Source organism: Mustela lutreola, chromosome 12 (assembly GCF_030435805.1).
Source record: "Mustela lutreola isolate mMusLut2 chromosome 12, mMusLut2.pri, whole genome shotgun sequence".
Lineage (NCBI taxonomy): Eukaryota > Metazoa > Chordata > Mammalia > Carnivora > Mustelidae > Mustela > Mustela lutreola.
Genome location: NC_081301.1, coordinates 37,724,403 through 37,739,928, shown reverse-complemented (window position 1 = coordinate 37,739,928; position 15,526 = coordinate 37,724,403). Strand labels below are relative to the sequence as shown.

Sequence of the window (15,526 nt, the reverse complement as noted above, 5' to 3'; positions counted from 1 at the left end):
TTTCAAATTGTGTCCTCAAGTATGCTACTGTGGCAGCACTTCCCGAGATGTGTTATGTGGAACAGATGTAGGAAAGTCTGATGGATTTGGCGACTTTGGCTGTTTAAAGATATGTGGCAAGTAAGGTTTTATGTTTTTCTCAGATAGAATAGAGCCATGTTTTATGCAACAGTTATATAATAGTCTGTTGTTTTTCTTAACAGGGACTTGAAATGTGGGAACCATACATGTTCTCAAGTGTGCCACCCTCAGCCCTGCCAGCCATGCCCACGGCTCCCCCAGCTGGTGCGATGTTGCCCTTGTGGCCAAACTCCTCTCAGCCAATTGCTAGAACTTGGAAGTAGTGGTCGGAAAACTTGCATGGATCCTGTCCCTTCATGTGGAAAAGTGTGTGGCAAGCCTCTGCCATGTGGTTCCCTAGGTAACCAACCAATAGGCATAAAGCTGTTTTTAACAATGTGAATGGAAATGTTTGGCAGCAGTGACTATATAAGCAGAATAGTGTTAAATTTCAGTTATAATATCAGAGGCTTTTGAAAATATTAATGATCAAATTTGTGTGTGCATTTTTCCTTTCTTCCTCAAAGTATACTTGTAAGAGCTCAAATATGCCCAAGTGAGCTCTCCTTCTGCTTCGGGTATTTTATTACTAACTCAGGACAGTTGTGAGATACTATCCCATGTGGGGTGGCAGGGTGGGGTAGGGGTGGGTGGGTTATAATTTCTCTTAGTAGCCTGCCATAGTATGAACACCACATACCCTTTTACCAATCCAGGGGTCGGTGAGTGTTTAAAGGCATTTTCATATAATAAGAACATGTTAAATTACTGTGGGTGAGATATTTAAGAATTAAAATGCTAATAAGTACAATAAAACTTTAGCCATTTGGAGTACTCAAGAAATACTTCCTCTATAGGTAAATTTCTCATCTAGTTGGGGGAAAAGACCTCCTGAACATCATTTTGGAAGAGTGGTTTTCTACAAATTACATTTTCTTTAAACAGAGATTACTGAAGATAATTTCTTTCTTCCTTATTGACCCAGAGTAATCATTTTCCTGAACCTCAGTTACTGGGTACAGTGATGCCCTTAGGGCCTGCTGAGGTTTCTCAGGCAATTTCCCTACACCAATGTGCCTTTTGAATTGCTTTATCTACTAGGTAAAGTTTTTGGTGGTTTATTTTCCTGTCATTGCTTTTAGTATGTCTGTGTGCCTACCATTAGTGACTCTCCCTTTTTTCTGACTTGTGGCTTCTGATTACTTGGATATAGAAACCAAAAAAAGTTTGTTGGAATTAGCCTTAAAGTAATAGTCTGAATTCTGAGACCTTCTGAAGCAGTCCTTGGGGAATATACCTGTATATTTTTACAATGACTTGGCACCTTCTCTCTTGGGTGAGTGTTCAAAGGCTGTGTAAAATGGACATGGGCAATGGAGTTTATATAAGAGAGGTGTTCCTATAACTAATTAGCGAAGCTAAAATCTTTAGGTTTGGTTTCCATGTTTATTGAAAAGAGGGATTTCGTACTTTTTCCAGAAACAGCAAAAACTGGTAGGTACGCCCTAATTATTTTTTTTCAGTGTGATTTTAAAATTAAGTATAGAGGATAAATGCTCTTTTCTTATATTTTAATACATATTTTTACTGCATTGAGAAAATCAGTTGTGTGTTGGTTCTCTCTGCCTACTATAAAAATGTATCTTCAGATAATCTCTGTAAAATGGAGATCAAATGGCTTCAAAATCAAGGATGGTAAGGGTCTTCCCTTTTCAGAAAGCTCATGGGTCAGTTTTGTAATGATTTCATATATGATGACCAGAAATCCCACTGTGGGGCTAAGATATGTTGGCAATGAGAGAAAGAGGAAATGTAAATTGGTAGTGCATGGGGACTTGACCAAGAGAAAGATAGTAATTGTCTGTATAAACAGGCCCAGAGGTGGGACAAGACCAGATGAAGGGGTTTGAGGTTAACCACTGTACCTCAGCAAGTTTTTAATCATGGAAAATTTGTAAGGAATTAGGCTGAGTTGGATTAAGAAGCTCAAAGATAAGCCTATGGCTAGTGAAAACAATGAATGTCAAGTTTATTCAGATCTGGTTTATCTGTAGAAAGCTTGCAGAGATCTTTTAGTAGATCACTCAATAGGAATTTCTATCCTAGACAGATCACTTTAATACAAGACACTAGGGAGAGTTTTGCTTTCAGGATGGGAACATGAGCTACATGGACGCACTCCCCAGCAAAACAGGCAAAGCTAGGGAAAGTTATTACAAAGCAGTCATTTAAAGTTTCTGGAAATTGTCCTATGAGCGTACATCAAATGAAGAAGTATTTATTAAAGAAAATCTAAAATTCAGTAAGAACAGCAAGAGTCAGTGTCGTTTAAGTCATAGTCCACTTCCTTCCTTCCTCCCCGAGCTCAACTTAATAAAAGCTCTACTCAGGATAGGTGTGCCAGGAAGATGAGGCTGCCTCTACCCCTAAGCTCCCAGTCCAGGGTTACCATATCTCACTGGGAAGAGCAAACTGCCAGCATTTTTCATCCCCTCTAACTCTAAGTTGAAGAGGCTAAATTTCTGGTAAGCACAGCTGAGAGGTCGGGGGGCTCCTTTCCATACAGCCCTACCCATAAGTCAGTTCTTTTTTTTTTTTTTTTTTTTTTTTAAAGATTTTATTTATTTGTCAGAGAGAGAGAGGGAGAGAGTGAGCACAGGCAGACGGAATGGCAGCAGAGGCAGAGGGAGAAGCAGGCTCCCTGCTGAGCAAGGAGCCCGATGTGGGACTCGATCCCAGGACGCTGGGATCATGACCCGAGCCGAAGGCAGCTGCTTAACCAACTGAGCCACCCAGGCGTCCCCATAAGTCAGTTCTTACCCCAGTCACAACAGGCTAGACTGTTGGGGCCCCAGTCATCTTCAGCACAGCTCACTTTTTAGAGCAGATGTTCCACGCTGGAAAAACAAGTCAAGAAAACCAGAGGCTACTGTCCCACTCGGCACCAAGAGTAAGTGACTGAGACTTTTTCTAAAAGTCTACAAAGTAATCCCCCAAAGGAATGGACCTTGATTTGAAACACTGTGGAGAAGTTGAGACCTTAAGGACTTTTAAAAAATAATACCTCTTTTTATTTAAGGGCAGTAAGCTAAAATGTAAGCCAGCTAGTTCAGCAGAAAGAACCAGGGATAGATAAAATAGCTAAGAGGAGCCCTTCTGAGGTCAGAACAAACTTCGCAGACTTGACTCAAAGACTACCCCTACCCACACTTCATTGGATCAGAGCACTGAGCAATTTATGCCCAACAGAGAGAAAATAGAATGAAGAAAAGTGAATGGCACCTCATACAAATGCAGTGCACTTTTAAGCCCGTAAGCATATGTATAGGGGAAAATCACAATGGTAGAAAGCAAAAGAAGTATTGGAATAACTGAAAACTTTTCAAGTTTATTGAAAACCATTAATCTCTGTATCCAAGAAGCTCAACTTACCTAATAAGATAAATTCCAAGAGATTCACACCTAGACATAAGTAAAAAGCTGAAAGCCAAGGACAAGGAGAAAATCTTGAAAGCAAGAGAAATAGGATTCCTCACATACAAGAGAACCCCCTGTAAGATTACAGCAGACTTCTCATCAGAATCAGTGGAGAATACTACATCACAATAAGAAGACACTGGAATGAACTATTCAAATGCTGGAGGAAGGGGTGCGCGGGGAACTGCCAGCCGGGAAGCTTCTGTCCAGCAGAACTGTCTTGCAAAAATGAAAATAAAAGCAGAGAATTTATTGCTAGTAGATCACTTCATAAGAAATACTAAAGGAAGTTCTTCAGGATAAAAGCAAATAAACCCAGATTTAATTTTTTATGAAAAATCAAAAAGTAACAATAATTTTGTAATTTTAAAGGACAGTGTAAATGCATATTCTCTTTGCAACTGACTTAAGCAATTGTATAAGATAATGTATAATTATATTGTTAGGCTTATAAGATGTGGAAATATATTTGACAGTAAGAGCACAAAGGGTGTGGATGGGACCACACTTACTGCACTGGAGGAAGGAAGTAGAACCAGGTGGTACCTCAGATCAGTAGGAACAAATGAAGAAAGCCAGAAATGGTAGATAAGATGATCAATACAACAAACAATGAATATATGCTTGTTTTCCTTTTCTTAGCTTTAATAGAAATTATAGAAAGTAATCTAAATGTATTTGTGGGTTTATAACATGTAGACATATACAATAATAAAGCATAAAAGAAGCGAGAATAGAGCTACCTAGGCAGAAGTCTCCTATATCTCACTGGAATTAATTTGTATAAATCTGAAATAGATTCTGATAAGATGTGTATGGTAAGCCCTAGAACAACTATTCATAAAATAATCCCCCTAGAAACCTCCTGCACTGTTGGTGGGAATCCAAGCTGGTGCAGCCAGTCTGGAAAACAGCATGGAGGTTCCTCAAAAAGTTGAAAATAGAGCTACCCTACAACCCAGCAATCCCACTCTTGGGTATTTACTCTAAAGATACAAATGTAGTGATCCGAAGGGGCACGTGCATCCAAATGTTTATAGCAGCAGCATCCACAATAGCCAAACTATGGAGAGAACCTCGATGTCTATCAACAGATTAATGGATAAAGAAGATATACATACATACACACACACACACACACACACACACACATTGGAATACTCTGCAGCCATCAAAAGAAATGATATCTTGCCATTTGCAATGACGTGGATGGAACTAGAGGGTATTAGGCTGAGCGAAATAAGTCAATCAGAGAAAGACGATTTTTTTTTTAAAGGTTTATTTATTTATTTATTTGACAGAGATCACAAGTAGGCAGAGAGGCAGGCAGAGAGAGAGGGGGAAGCAGGCTCCCTGCTAAGCAGAGAGCCCAACTCGGGGCTCCATCCCAGGACCCTGAGACCATGACTTGAGCTGAAGGCAGAGGCATAACCCACTGAGCCACCCAGGCACCCCCATCAATCAGAGAAAGTTATCATATGATCTCTCTGATATGAGGAAATTGAGAGGCAGGGCGGGGGTTTGAGGGGTAGGGAAGGAAAAAACGAAACAAGATGGGATCGGGAGGGAGACAAACTGTAAGAGACTCTTAATCTCACAAAACAAACTGAGAGTTCCTGGAGGGTGGGGGAGTTAGGGAGAGACGGTTGGGTTATGGATATTGGGAAGGGTATGTGCTATGGTGAGTGCTGTGAATTGTGTAAGCCTGATGATTCACAGACCTGTACCCCTGGGGCAAATAATACATTATATGTTAATAAAAATAATTTTAAAAAATCTAAAAAAAAAACCTTTAAAATAGTGAAAAATACCATTAAAGGAGAAAAAATGTTATATTAGAAAATATTAACTTAATGCCAAAGAAAGCAGTAAAGGAGGATTAGAGTAACAAAAACGACATGTGGCGTACAGAAAAGTAAAAGTTAAATGGCAGATATAATCCAACTGTGTCAATAATAACATTAGTGTCAATGGATTAAACTACTAAAAAGCAGAGGCTATCCAACCAAAAATGTTTTTAAAAGCACAAGATCCTACTATGTGGTATCTTTGAAAACTGACTTTAGAGTTAAAAATAAAACTAGGCCGAAAAATAAAAGGATGGAAAGAAACACATTTAAATAGCAGCCATAGAGACTGTGTCTGATCCCCAAGGGGTCCTTGAAACAGGATTTGTCCTAAACCTAATTTAGCAGAATGAATGGTGGGCCTCTTACCATCAGATAGTCGCAGAGCTGGAGTCAGTGAGGTTATGGATCATGGTTTCTGATTGTTTATGATCCCCAGATTTTCAGAGTCAAGAGTACTTCAGTAAAGTTATCCATGGCTCTAATTTTAAGGATATTCTCAAGTCTAGTCTTGAGGCTTGAGGCCTAAAGAAAGTCAGAACTGATTTTGGACTTAGGCAAAGCATTATGCTTTTTATTCCAGTGACTAATTCTGAGCACTGCCTTTGCTGTAAAAGGCCTAGCCTGCCAGATGAAGGAAAGATAAGGGAAAAGGCATCGAACACATTCTTCTTCCCTCAACTCTGATTCTGGAGTTGCAGGGCATAGAATTAGAAGACTAATGTGGCTAGTGAACTTGAGAGTCTGAAAATGAGTACTTGCAGTGTTCATTCCTAGGTCTTTTCATTTTTTTAAAGATTTCATTCATACCTGCGAAAAACTCTGCCATGAAGGAGACTGTGGACCATGCTCTCGTACATCAGTTATTTCCTGCAGATGCTCTTTCAGAACAAAGGTAAATCATAAACAATGTTAGAGTTACCACCCATACCTTTTAAATTAGTGATGATGGGATGGGAGGAATCAATATAACATCATAATGTTTTATTCCTATCATACTATGTATGATTCATTCAGTCCAGCCAGTATATGCTGACAGCAACCAGGGGCCAGTTGTAGGGTAGGTATTGGGGGTAGAGGGAAGTAGCATTCCAGGCTCAGAGACCAGTAATGGGGCTAAGCAAGCATACAGATAGCTCTACCAAATACAAGTGGTGATAATGCTAGATGCTGGTATAGAGCAAAAGCACTACTACAAGAAGTTAGCTAAATAACTAAGAAGTTGGAGAGAACACAGTCCACAAGATCACCCTCATTTATAATACCCACTGCAAGAGTTTAGACAACTGCTGAATTAGAATAGTCCACAAGACCACCCTAAATTCTGATACTAACTGCAAGTCCAGTGTCCACAAGACCACTCTCAGGGTTTGATAATTCACTAAAAGGACTCAGCAGAATTCATTGAAAGCTGTTATAATCATGCTTACAGTTTATTATGGGAGAAGGTTACAGATTAATAATCACCCAAAGGAAGAAACATGCAGGGCAGAGTCCAAGAAATAGCAAGTATGAAGCTTTTAATTGTCCTCTCCCTGTGGAGTTGGAACAATGTTACTTTCTCAACATCAGTTGGTAATAATATGCATGGAGTTTTGCCAACCAGGAAAGGTCACCCGAGCCTGGGTGTGCAGTTTTTACTTAGGCTGCATTGTGTACACATGGTTGACTGCCCATGTGGCTGGTATCAATCTTCAGTGTCACCAGAGGTCTACAGTCACTGTGTGACCCAAAGTCCTACCCTGAAGTACATCATTGGTCTTTGTGGTGTAGCCATTCCCCACCTTAAGATTTTTCAGTATAGCCAGCCTGTACCCTAAATTATGTTACACTGTGTGATGACCCAAGGCTTCAGGCAAACAGTGCCACTCCTCTGTCAGGCATGATATTCCAAGGGTTTAGAGATTACCTCCCTGAAGCCAGTGGCAAAGACCGGCCATCCTTTGAGGAAGGTTAATTCTTAACTATACAACTGTTTTGTCAATTTCTACTTAATGCCCAGGGCAGTTTTTATTGGCCCCTTGGTTAGAAAAGGGACATCTTACCATTTTTACGATTCCTTTGCTTGTAACCAAAGGCAGGAGCCTTGCTGTGGAAGTCTTTGGGTAATCTAACTTGGAGAACATACCAAGTATAAGTCTGTCATTTCTGACCCACTTTCAGTGCATAGTCACTGCTACCAAGCCCAAGGTCTGGGTAGCTGCTGACTTGCAAATGATTCTGAGAATATAATCCATAAACTGGGAGCTAGCTTATTAGGTAAGCTTTAGAATAAAAATATAAAAATAACGTGGTTTACATGTGGCAAAAGTTGTGTGCATTTCTTTTTTTTTAATAAAGATTTATTTATGACAGATAGTGAGAGAGGGAACACAAGCACAGGGGAGCTGGAGAGGGAGAAGCAGGCTCCCTGCTGAGCAGGGAGCCCATATGAGGCTCAATCCCAGGACCCTGGGATCATGACTGAGCCAGAGGCAGAAGCTTAATTGACTGAGCCACCCAGGCACCCCGTGTGTTTCTTTTCTGAAAGAAACTGCAGAGTACATGGGGCAGTAGAGATATTTTGAATGTCAGCTACAGCGCCTTGAAGACTGTGAAGTACAGTGATGTAGTAATCACAATTTTAGTAATGCGCAGAGGTGCTCTTTGTGACCAAGAGGTACAGGCAGGGTTGGAGTGTGTGAGCTAGCAATGGGTACGGTCATTTTGCTTCTTTCTCCCCTGCAATCTCATTTCTCTGCTTTTTTGCTTCTGATTCACTGTCCTTCCTCACTCCCTCTAATAGTGGATCCCATGGCAGTGAGTGTACTCATGAAAAGCTGTGTGTAAATGGAATTTTTTTTTAAAGATTTATTTATTTGACAGATCAAAAGTAGGCAGGGAAGCAGGCTCCCTGCTGAGCAGAGAGCCCGATTCGGGGCTCGATCCTATGACCCTGGGATGATGACCTGAGCCGAAGGCAGAGGCTTTAACCTACTGAGCCACCCAGGCGCCCCATGTAAATAGAACTTTTGCAAATAAGTTTTATTCTAAAATTGCTGGAGCCACTCACTATCAGTATGAATTCTGTTGAAACATTTTGACAAAGTGAAAAATCTCTTTGAAACTGTTGATCATCACCATGTTGTTTAGCCAAATTTTTCATGAAATGTCTTTTGTAATGGAGTGGGCTTTTCTATTAGAAGTAAGTTTTCTTTTTTCCTTTTTTTTAAACTAAGATTTTATTTATTTGAGAGAGAAAGAGCGAGAGAAGGCATGGGTAGGGGAGAGACGGAGGGAGAGGGTGAAGCAGGATCCCCACTGAGCAGGGAACTCAACTCCAGGGCTCTTGCCCAGGACCCTGAGATCATGATCCGAGCCAAACAAGGGCAGACGCTTAACTGACTAGGCCACCTTCAGCCCCTGGAAGTGAGTTCTCTAGATAAATAAAACTTACTTCTTAAAGCTTCGGTGGTGGTTTTCTTTTAATCACTTTGGTGGGGGTCTTTGAAAAATGTATGCTACATCTTACTACCTCTTAACAAAAAGTACTGTATTTAAGTTTTTGTTGGTAATTCATTCTGATTTTAAGAATCTATAGGAGCTCTGCCTTTCCCTGCAATTATAGATACCACTCTAGCATGTCATTTCTACTCTATAATCCAGTGTTTGCATTAACTGGAACATTCACTCAAGCAATTTACATGAGGCTACTCAGGATTCTGGAAAACATATGGGGAACTTTTTTTTTATCATCCAACCTAGCCAACGAATTTATCTAAAACATCTTTCTAGCCAGAATCTTCCATTTCTTAGACCTTTTTTACCTCTCTTTTCAACTCTAGCAGCTGCCTCTTTTTTCAGGGTCATTTTCACTAAGAAAGCATATTTTTATCATTTTGCTAGTTTCTGAGTACATAGCAACCTGTGAGTAACATCAAAGAGAAATTCAGCTGTAGATGGTAGGCAGCCAGGCTCCCTGTCCCCCAGATGACTGGCTTGCTCCCACACAGCTGCCTCTCCACACCTGTTACTTGGGATCGTGCCTCAGCAAGTTACGTGTGATCTTTGGGGTCGTTCATGTATAATTACTTTATTAATATTTTGAATACTGGATGACTACTGTATTCTTCTTTGCTACATTTCAGCAATGTCAGGGGCTGTTCTCAAGTGTGTTGAGCTATTTGCTTCTAGTACTACATTATTACATATTGTCACATTTTCTGCTTTTTATGGCTTTTTCTGTCTACCCTTGCCATGCAATTATTTTTCTTTGCTTTGTATACCTTTAGCAGCCACTCTTTCCATTCAGATTTTATAATTCCTTGTCTACTTTAAATTAGTAGGAGGCCAGACCACAAAGATTGTACAATTATATTATGAAGTGTCAGTAAACCTGGAGCCCTGTTGTGAGTAAAGCATATTAATACAGAGACTGAGCTAACCTAGTTCCAGACAGATAGTCAATAAGTGACTTCCAGGGAAGTACAGGATATTTAGGATATACATGCTACATTTAGCACTATACTATAGTTGTGTCGTTTCATTTATTCCTAAAGGAGTTACTATTACCTTTTTTTCCTTTTTCCATAGGAGCTTCCATGTACCAGTCTCAAAAGTGAAGGTATGATTGGGAAGGGACAAGAGGAAACATTCTGGGATAAAAGTAATTGTTCTCTATCTTGAAAGGGGTTTGGGTTATGTATTTGTCATAGCTTAATAAAGGTACACTTAAGATTTGTGCATTTCATTGTATATAACTTTTACCTCAAAAGAAAAGTAAAAATCATAAATTGAATTCTAGTTAATGAAATGCTAAAATTAGGGCGCCTGGGTGGCTCAGTGGATTAAGCCGCTGCCTTCGGCTCAGGTCATGATCTCAGGATCCTGGGATCGAGTCCCGCATCGGGCTCTCTGCTCAGCAGGGAGCCTGCTTCCCTCTATCTCCCTCTCTGCCTGCCTCTCCATCTGCTTGTGATCTCTCTCTGTCAAATAAATAAATAAAATCTTTAAAAAAAAAAAAAAAAAAAGAAATGCTAAAATTAGGGGAGGGTAAGTGTACTCATATCTGCAGCTGACTTTTGAAATGCATCAAATATTAAGATAAATAGAATGGTAGATACGTGAAAAAGTAGTGATAGAATCTCAGTAATGGGCATGTGGATAGTCACTGTAAAGTTGTTTCAACTTCTTTTTATGTTTGAAAATTTTCATAATAAAATGGTAGTAGGGGTGAAGGTGAATAATACCTAATACAGTAAACTTCTTACACACTAACTCTGATGTTTGATTCCCATAAGGCTTGATATGACTGTTGCATACCTGGAACAGATACTCAGCCAGCAGCCTTCTTAGCCTTGAGGACTACCATTTTCTTTCTTCCTCTGTCCTTGATCTGACATTCCATACTATTATGATTCTGTCCTTTGCTAACCATCTCATAGTCTTTTGTTTAAGCCACCTGAAAACCTTCTTGGAAAAGTGATGGAAGTTAAATGTGTACAAAATAAAAGCTGTTATTCTGGCCAGGAAGAAGGCTGTATTGCGTTAAGATGCTTTTGTTTGCAGGTACTGAAAACCCAGGGAAAAGTAACATCAGCAGTAAGGGAGTTTACTATTTCACATAATAGGAAGTATGGAGGCAGAACAAGTCCAGGCTTGGGTAGTTCCAGCCTCATGATTCCAGGACAGAAAGTCAGCCTCTGATTTTTTTGGTTTTCTCCTCATGGGTGTAAGTTAGCTACAGCAAATCCACATATCTTACCCAAAAATATCTAAAGGAAAGAGATTCTTAAGCTTCCCTTTCTTCGTTTTTTCCCCCCAAAAGAGAGCAAGTGAGGTGGGAAAAGAGAATCTTAAGCTGGCTCCCCACTGACTACAGAGCTCAACTTGAGGCTTGATCTCACAACCCTGAGATCATGACTGGAGCCAAAATCAAGAGTCTGATGTGTAATTGAGCCACCCAGGTGCCCCAAGCTTCCCTTCCTTCTTACCAGCAAGGAAAACAGTCCTGAGAGGCTCTTAGTATATTCTGTATCACATGTTCCTGCCTAAACCAGATATTAACAAGGGGAATGGAATTAACAGGGTAGATAGACTATTCTACAGTCAACCTTGAACTGAGGAGCACATGGGCACCCAATTTCTGAACAAAATTAAGGCTCTATTAGCCTTAAGGAGGCGGGGAGTGGCTATTTGGGAGGGGACTAGAAATACCCGCCTTAAGCCCACAATCAAAATTCTGGTTATTAAAGACATAATTTGAAAAAATAACACTAATACACTTTTAAAGTAAAAAAGCAAAAACAATATAAAGTAAAAAGTGAAAATATACCCTAACCCAATTTTCCCCTCCTAGTTTCACTTCCCTGATGAAAAAGTTACTGGTTTCTTGGGTATGGGTCTAGATCTTTTTCTCTATTCATTTTTTTTTTTTTAAGATTTTATTTATTTATTTGACAGAGATCACAGGTTGGCAGAGAGGCAGGCAGAGAGAGAGGAAGGGAAGCAGGCCCCCTGCCAAACAGAGAGCCCGATGCAGGGCTTGATCCCAGGTTAACTTAACCTTAAGTGGGTTAAGTTAACCTACTTAACCTTAACCCTAAGTGCCCATCCAGGTGCCCCTTCTCTATTCATTTAGATGTATACACAGACCCATTAGTTTTGTTTTTTCCTCTAAACTTAGGTTTATACTAAACATGCTGTTTTCACCTTGGGTTTTTTCCCTCAGTAATATATCAAAGACATTTTTCCATGTCAGTGTATATAGCTCTCCCTCTCAGTATTCTGTATGTGGGGATGTCGTTCTGTAGTTCACCATTGCCCTTTGGGTGGTCATTCAGGTTGTCTGCAGTTTTTCCCCATTACAGATAATGCAGTAGCCATCTTGTCTGATGTTTTGAAATTTCAATCATAAGTGAGAGTAGGAAGATTAGTATCATAAACCCCTACTATACTATTATTAGTATAATAAACCTGTCACCCATCATCCGTTATCAGCATTTTTCCTTTTTTGTTTCACCCATCCCTCCCTTCTCTACTTTTTATTTTCACTAGAGTACTTTGAAAACAAATCTCGAACATTATTTCACCCCAAAACACTTAAGTACCTAGCCCATTTTTAAAATTTGAGATAAAATTCACGTAACATAGAACAGAACGTTTTAAAGTATACAATTCAGTGGCATGTAGTAAATTCACAGTGTTGTGTGCAGCCATCATCTCTGTCTAGTTCCAAAACATTTTCATCACCCCAGGAGGAAACCCTGTTTTCATTAAGTTTTCACTCCTCACTCTCTCATCCCTCAAACCCCTGGGAACCACTAATCTGCTTTCTGTCTCTGGGTTTACCTATTCTGAGTACTTCATATAAATGGACTCATATAATATGTAACCTTCTATACCTAGCTTCTTTCACTTAAGCATGTTTTCAAGATTCATCCATGCTATAGCACATATCAGAACTTCGTTCATCTTTATGGCTGAATAATATTTCATTGTGTGAATATATCACAATTATTTATCCGTTCATCTGTTGACAAACATTTGGGTGGTTTTGATCTTTCGGCTTTTACGATTAGTGCTACTGTGAACATTTGTACACAAGTTTTGGTTAAAATATCTGTTTGGGGCGCCTGGGTGGCTTAATGGGTTAAAACCTCTGCCTTCCACTCAGGTCATGATCTCAGGGTCCTGGGATTGAGCCCTGCATCGGGCTCTCTGCTCAGCAAGGAACCTGCTTCCTCCTCTCTCTGCCTGCCTCTTTGCCTACTTGTGATCTCTGTCAAATAAATAAATAAAATCTTTAAAAATAAATAAATAAAATAAAATATCTATTTAAAAATTTTTTGGATATGTACCTACATGTGGAATTGCTGGATCATATGGTAATTCTCTGTGTAATTTTTTGGAGAACTGCCACAGCAGTTTTCCGTAGCAGCTACATCATTTTACATTCCCCTCAACAATGTCTGAGGGTTTCAGTTTTTCCACATTCTCTCCAACGCTTATTTTTTGTTTTGTTTTGGTTTTGGTTTTTATGTTTGTTTGTTTTTTTATTATAGCTTCCCTAAATATATATAAAGTGATATGTCATTATGGTTTTCATTTGTTCCTTAGTGACGTTGAACCTTTTTTTAGGTACTTTGCCATTTATAATCTTTGGAAAATAGTCTTTTTAAGTCCTTTGCCAGTCTTTTAATTGGGTAGTTTCTCTTTGAGTTGTAAGAATTTTTATGTATTTTGGATCCTGGGCCTGTATAGATAGATTATTTGCAAATCTTTTCACCTGTTATGTGGGATGTCTTTTCACTTTCTTAATGGTGTCCTTGGTTCACAAAATCTTTTAATTTCGATCTATCCCAATTTGTTTTTATTTTTCTTTTGTTGCTTGTGCTTTTGGTGCTCTAGCCACTTTTTTTTTAGCCACTTTTGAAAGTATATATGTAGGAATGATTCCTTAAGATAGAATTTCCACTGAAATTTTTGATGGATACCATGTACACCAAAACTTTATACTCCTATCCACTGAGTGTGCCTTGTTCTCTGTACCTTCACCCATAATGAATATTACTCAGTCTTCCATTGTCTTTTTTTGACAGACTGACAAATGTATTTTTTTATATGTATTTTCACCATAACTAACTTATTTACATTATTACATTTTTATTTCTTCAGCTTGTAGTCACTCAAATATTTGCTGAATGAATGTTCATATCCTTACCCTTTTTTTTTCTTTTTAATTGGCCACAGCAGATGCTACATTTATGTGTGATAAGCGGTGTAACAAGAAACGGTTGTGTGGACGGCATAAATGTAATGAGATCTGCTGTGTGGTAAGTGGACCTATCATTAGGTATAGTCAGATTGCATTCATCCAAGGACTGGGCATCTAGAAGCCTCAGCCATCTGGAATGTAGCCCAGATTTAGAAATAACTGGGAGGAGCCCCTGGGCAGCAGTAAGAGAGTTGCCTAAAGAGACAGGCCATTTTAGGTCCTAGCCAGGTCAGCCTGTGGCAAGATGGGAGAAAGACAGAAAGAAGAAAGACAGAAGGCCTCAGGCTCCAGAACTCAAGATCACCAGATGAGCATACAGTCCTCCACAGGAGATTATGTGCTGTCCCAACATACAGACTGGGCTGGTCTTAGCAAGTCAGGCTTTGGGTTTCACATACAATATGGATCAGGTCAGTAGGCAAAATGAGTAGAGCAGTTTGAAAGGAGCATGTGTCAGTTATCTGAATAATTGACTTATATGGAACTAAATAAAGCACTGCCCAGCAGTAATGTGTTACCATGTTGTACATGTGTGTTTTATGTATAAACAAGGCAACAGTGCCAGTACCAAAGTAGCACATGTGTACACTCATCTATATATGTATCTTGTATATAATTGTTATTTTTAAAGTTGACATATTAACAAGATATAGAGTGATAAAATTGCACAACGTAACAAGACTTACTTATAAATCAGTATTTGAAGGCTTAAAGACTTCCTCTTATTAAAAATTTCAAACATATACAAAAGCAGAGAGTCTCACATATCCAACATCCTACTTTAGTAATGACCAGCTCTTAACTAATCTTATTTCATCCACATCCAAACCTACTCCCTCTGATTATTTTGAGGCTAATTCCAAACATCATTTCACCATAAATGTGGAGAGCCTTTTTTATTACTCTTCTTGTTGTTTGTGGAAAGTATAAATGGAGATAATTTTACAAACAAATATGAATCTCTTTGTAGGATAAGGAGCACAAGTGTCCTTTGATTTGTGGGAGGAAACTCCGTTGTGGCCTTCATAGATGTGAAGAACCTTGTCATCGCGGGAACTGCCAGTCATGCTGGCAAGCCAGTGAGTGTCTTCACTGTATGCTTTATTGTAAGAGTTTTCCAGAAGTTCAGGCATAGTGGGTATATATATATATATATATATATATATATATATATATATATTTTTTTTTTTTTTTACAATTTTATTTATTTATTTATTTGACAGACAGAGATCACAAGTAGGCAGAGGGGCAGACAGAGAGAGGAGGAGGCAGTTTCCCAGCTGAGCAGAGAGCCCGATGTGGGGCTCGATCCCAGGACTCTGGGATCATGACCTGAGCCAAAGGCAGAGGCTTTAACCCACTGAGCCACCCAGGCGCCGCCAGGCAT

The 15,526-nt window shown here is 39.3% G+C and overlaps 1 protein-coding gene across 11 annotated transcripts in view; it reads left to right on the top strand.

Moving 5' to 3' along the window:
• The window catches only part of NFX1 (nuclear transcription factor, X-box binding 1), an 81,405-nt gene that overhangs the window by 37,717 nt on the left and 28,162 nt on the right, over positions 1-15,526 (top strand). For 6 of the 11 annotated variants that reach the window (XR_009346295.1, XR_009346294.1, XM_059141544.1 and 3 more), the window contains exons 8-13: positions 21-120; positions 204-421; positions 6,182-6,279; positions 9,957-10,029; positions 14,115-14,197; positions 15,110-15,218. Coding sequence is in view for 9 of the 11 variants with exons in the window: in XM_059141544.1 (XP_058997527.1) it covers positions 21-120; positions 204-421; positions 6,182-6,279; positions 9,957-10,029; positions 14,115-14,197; positions 15,110-15,218 (681 nt within the window). In the remaining 2 variants the exon portion in view is untranslated. The remainder of the gene's footprint in view (positions 1-20; positions 121-203; positions 422-6,181; positions 6,280-9,956; positions 10,030-14,114; positions 14,198-15,109; positions 15,219-15,526) is intronic. The other 5 variants (XM_059141543.1, XM_059141547.1, XM_059141540.1 and 2 more) reach the window with 3 other exon arrangements.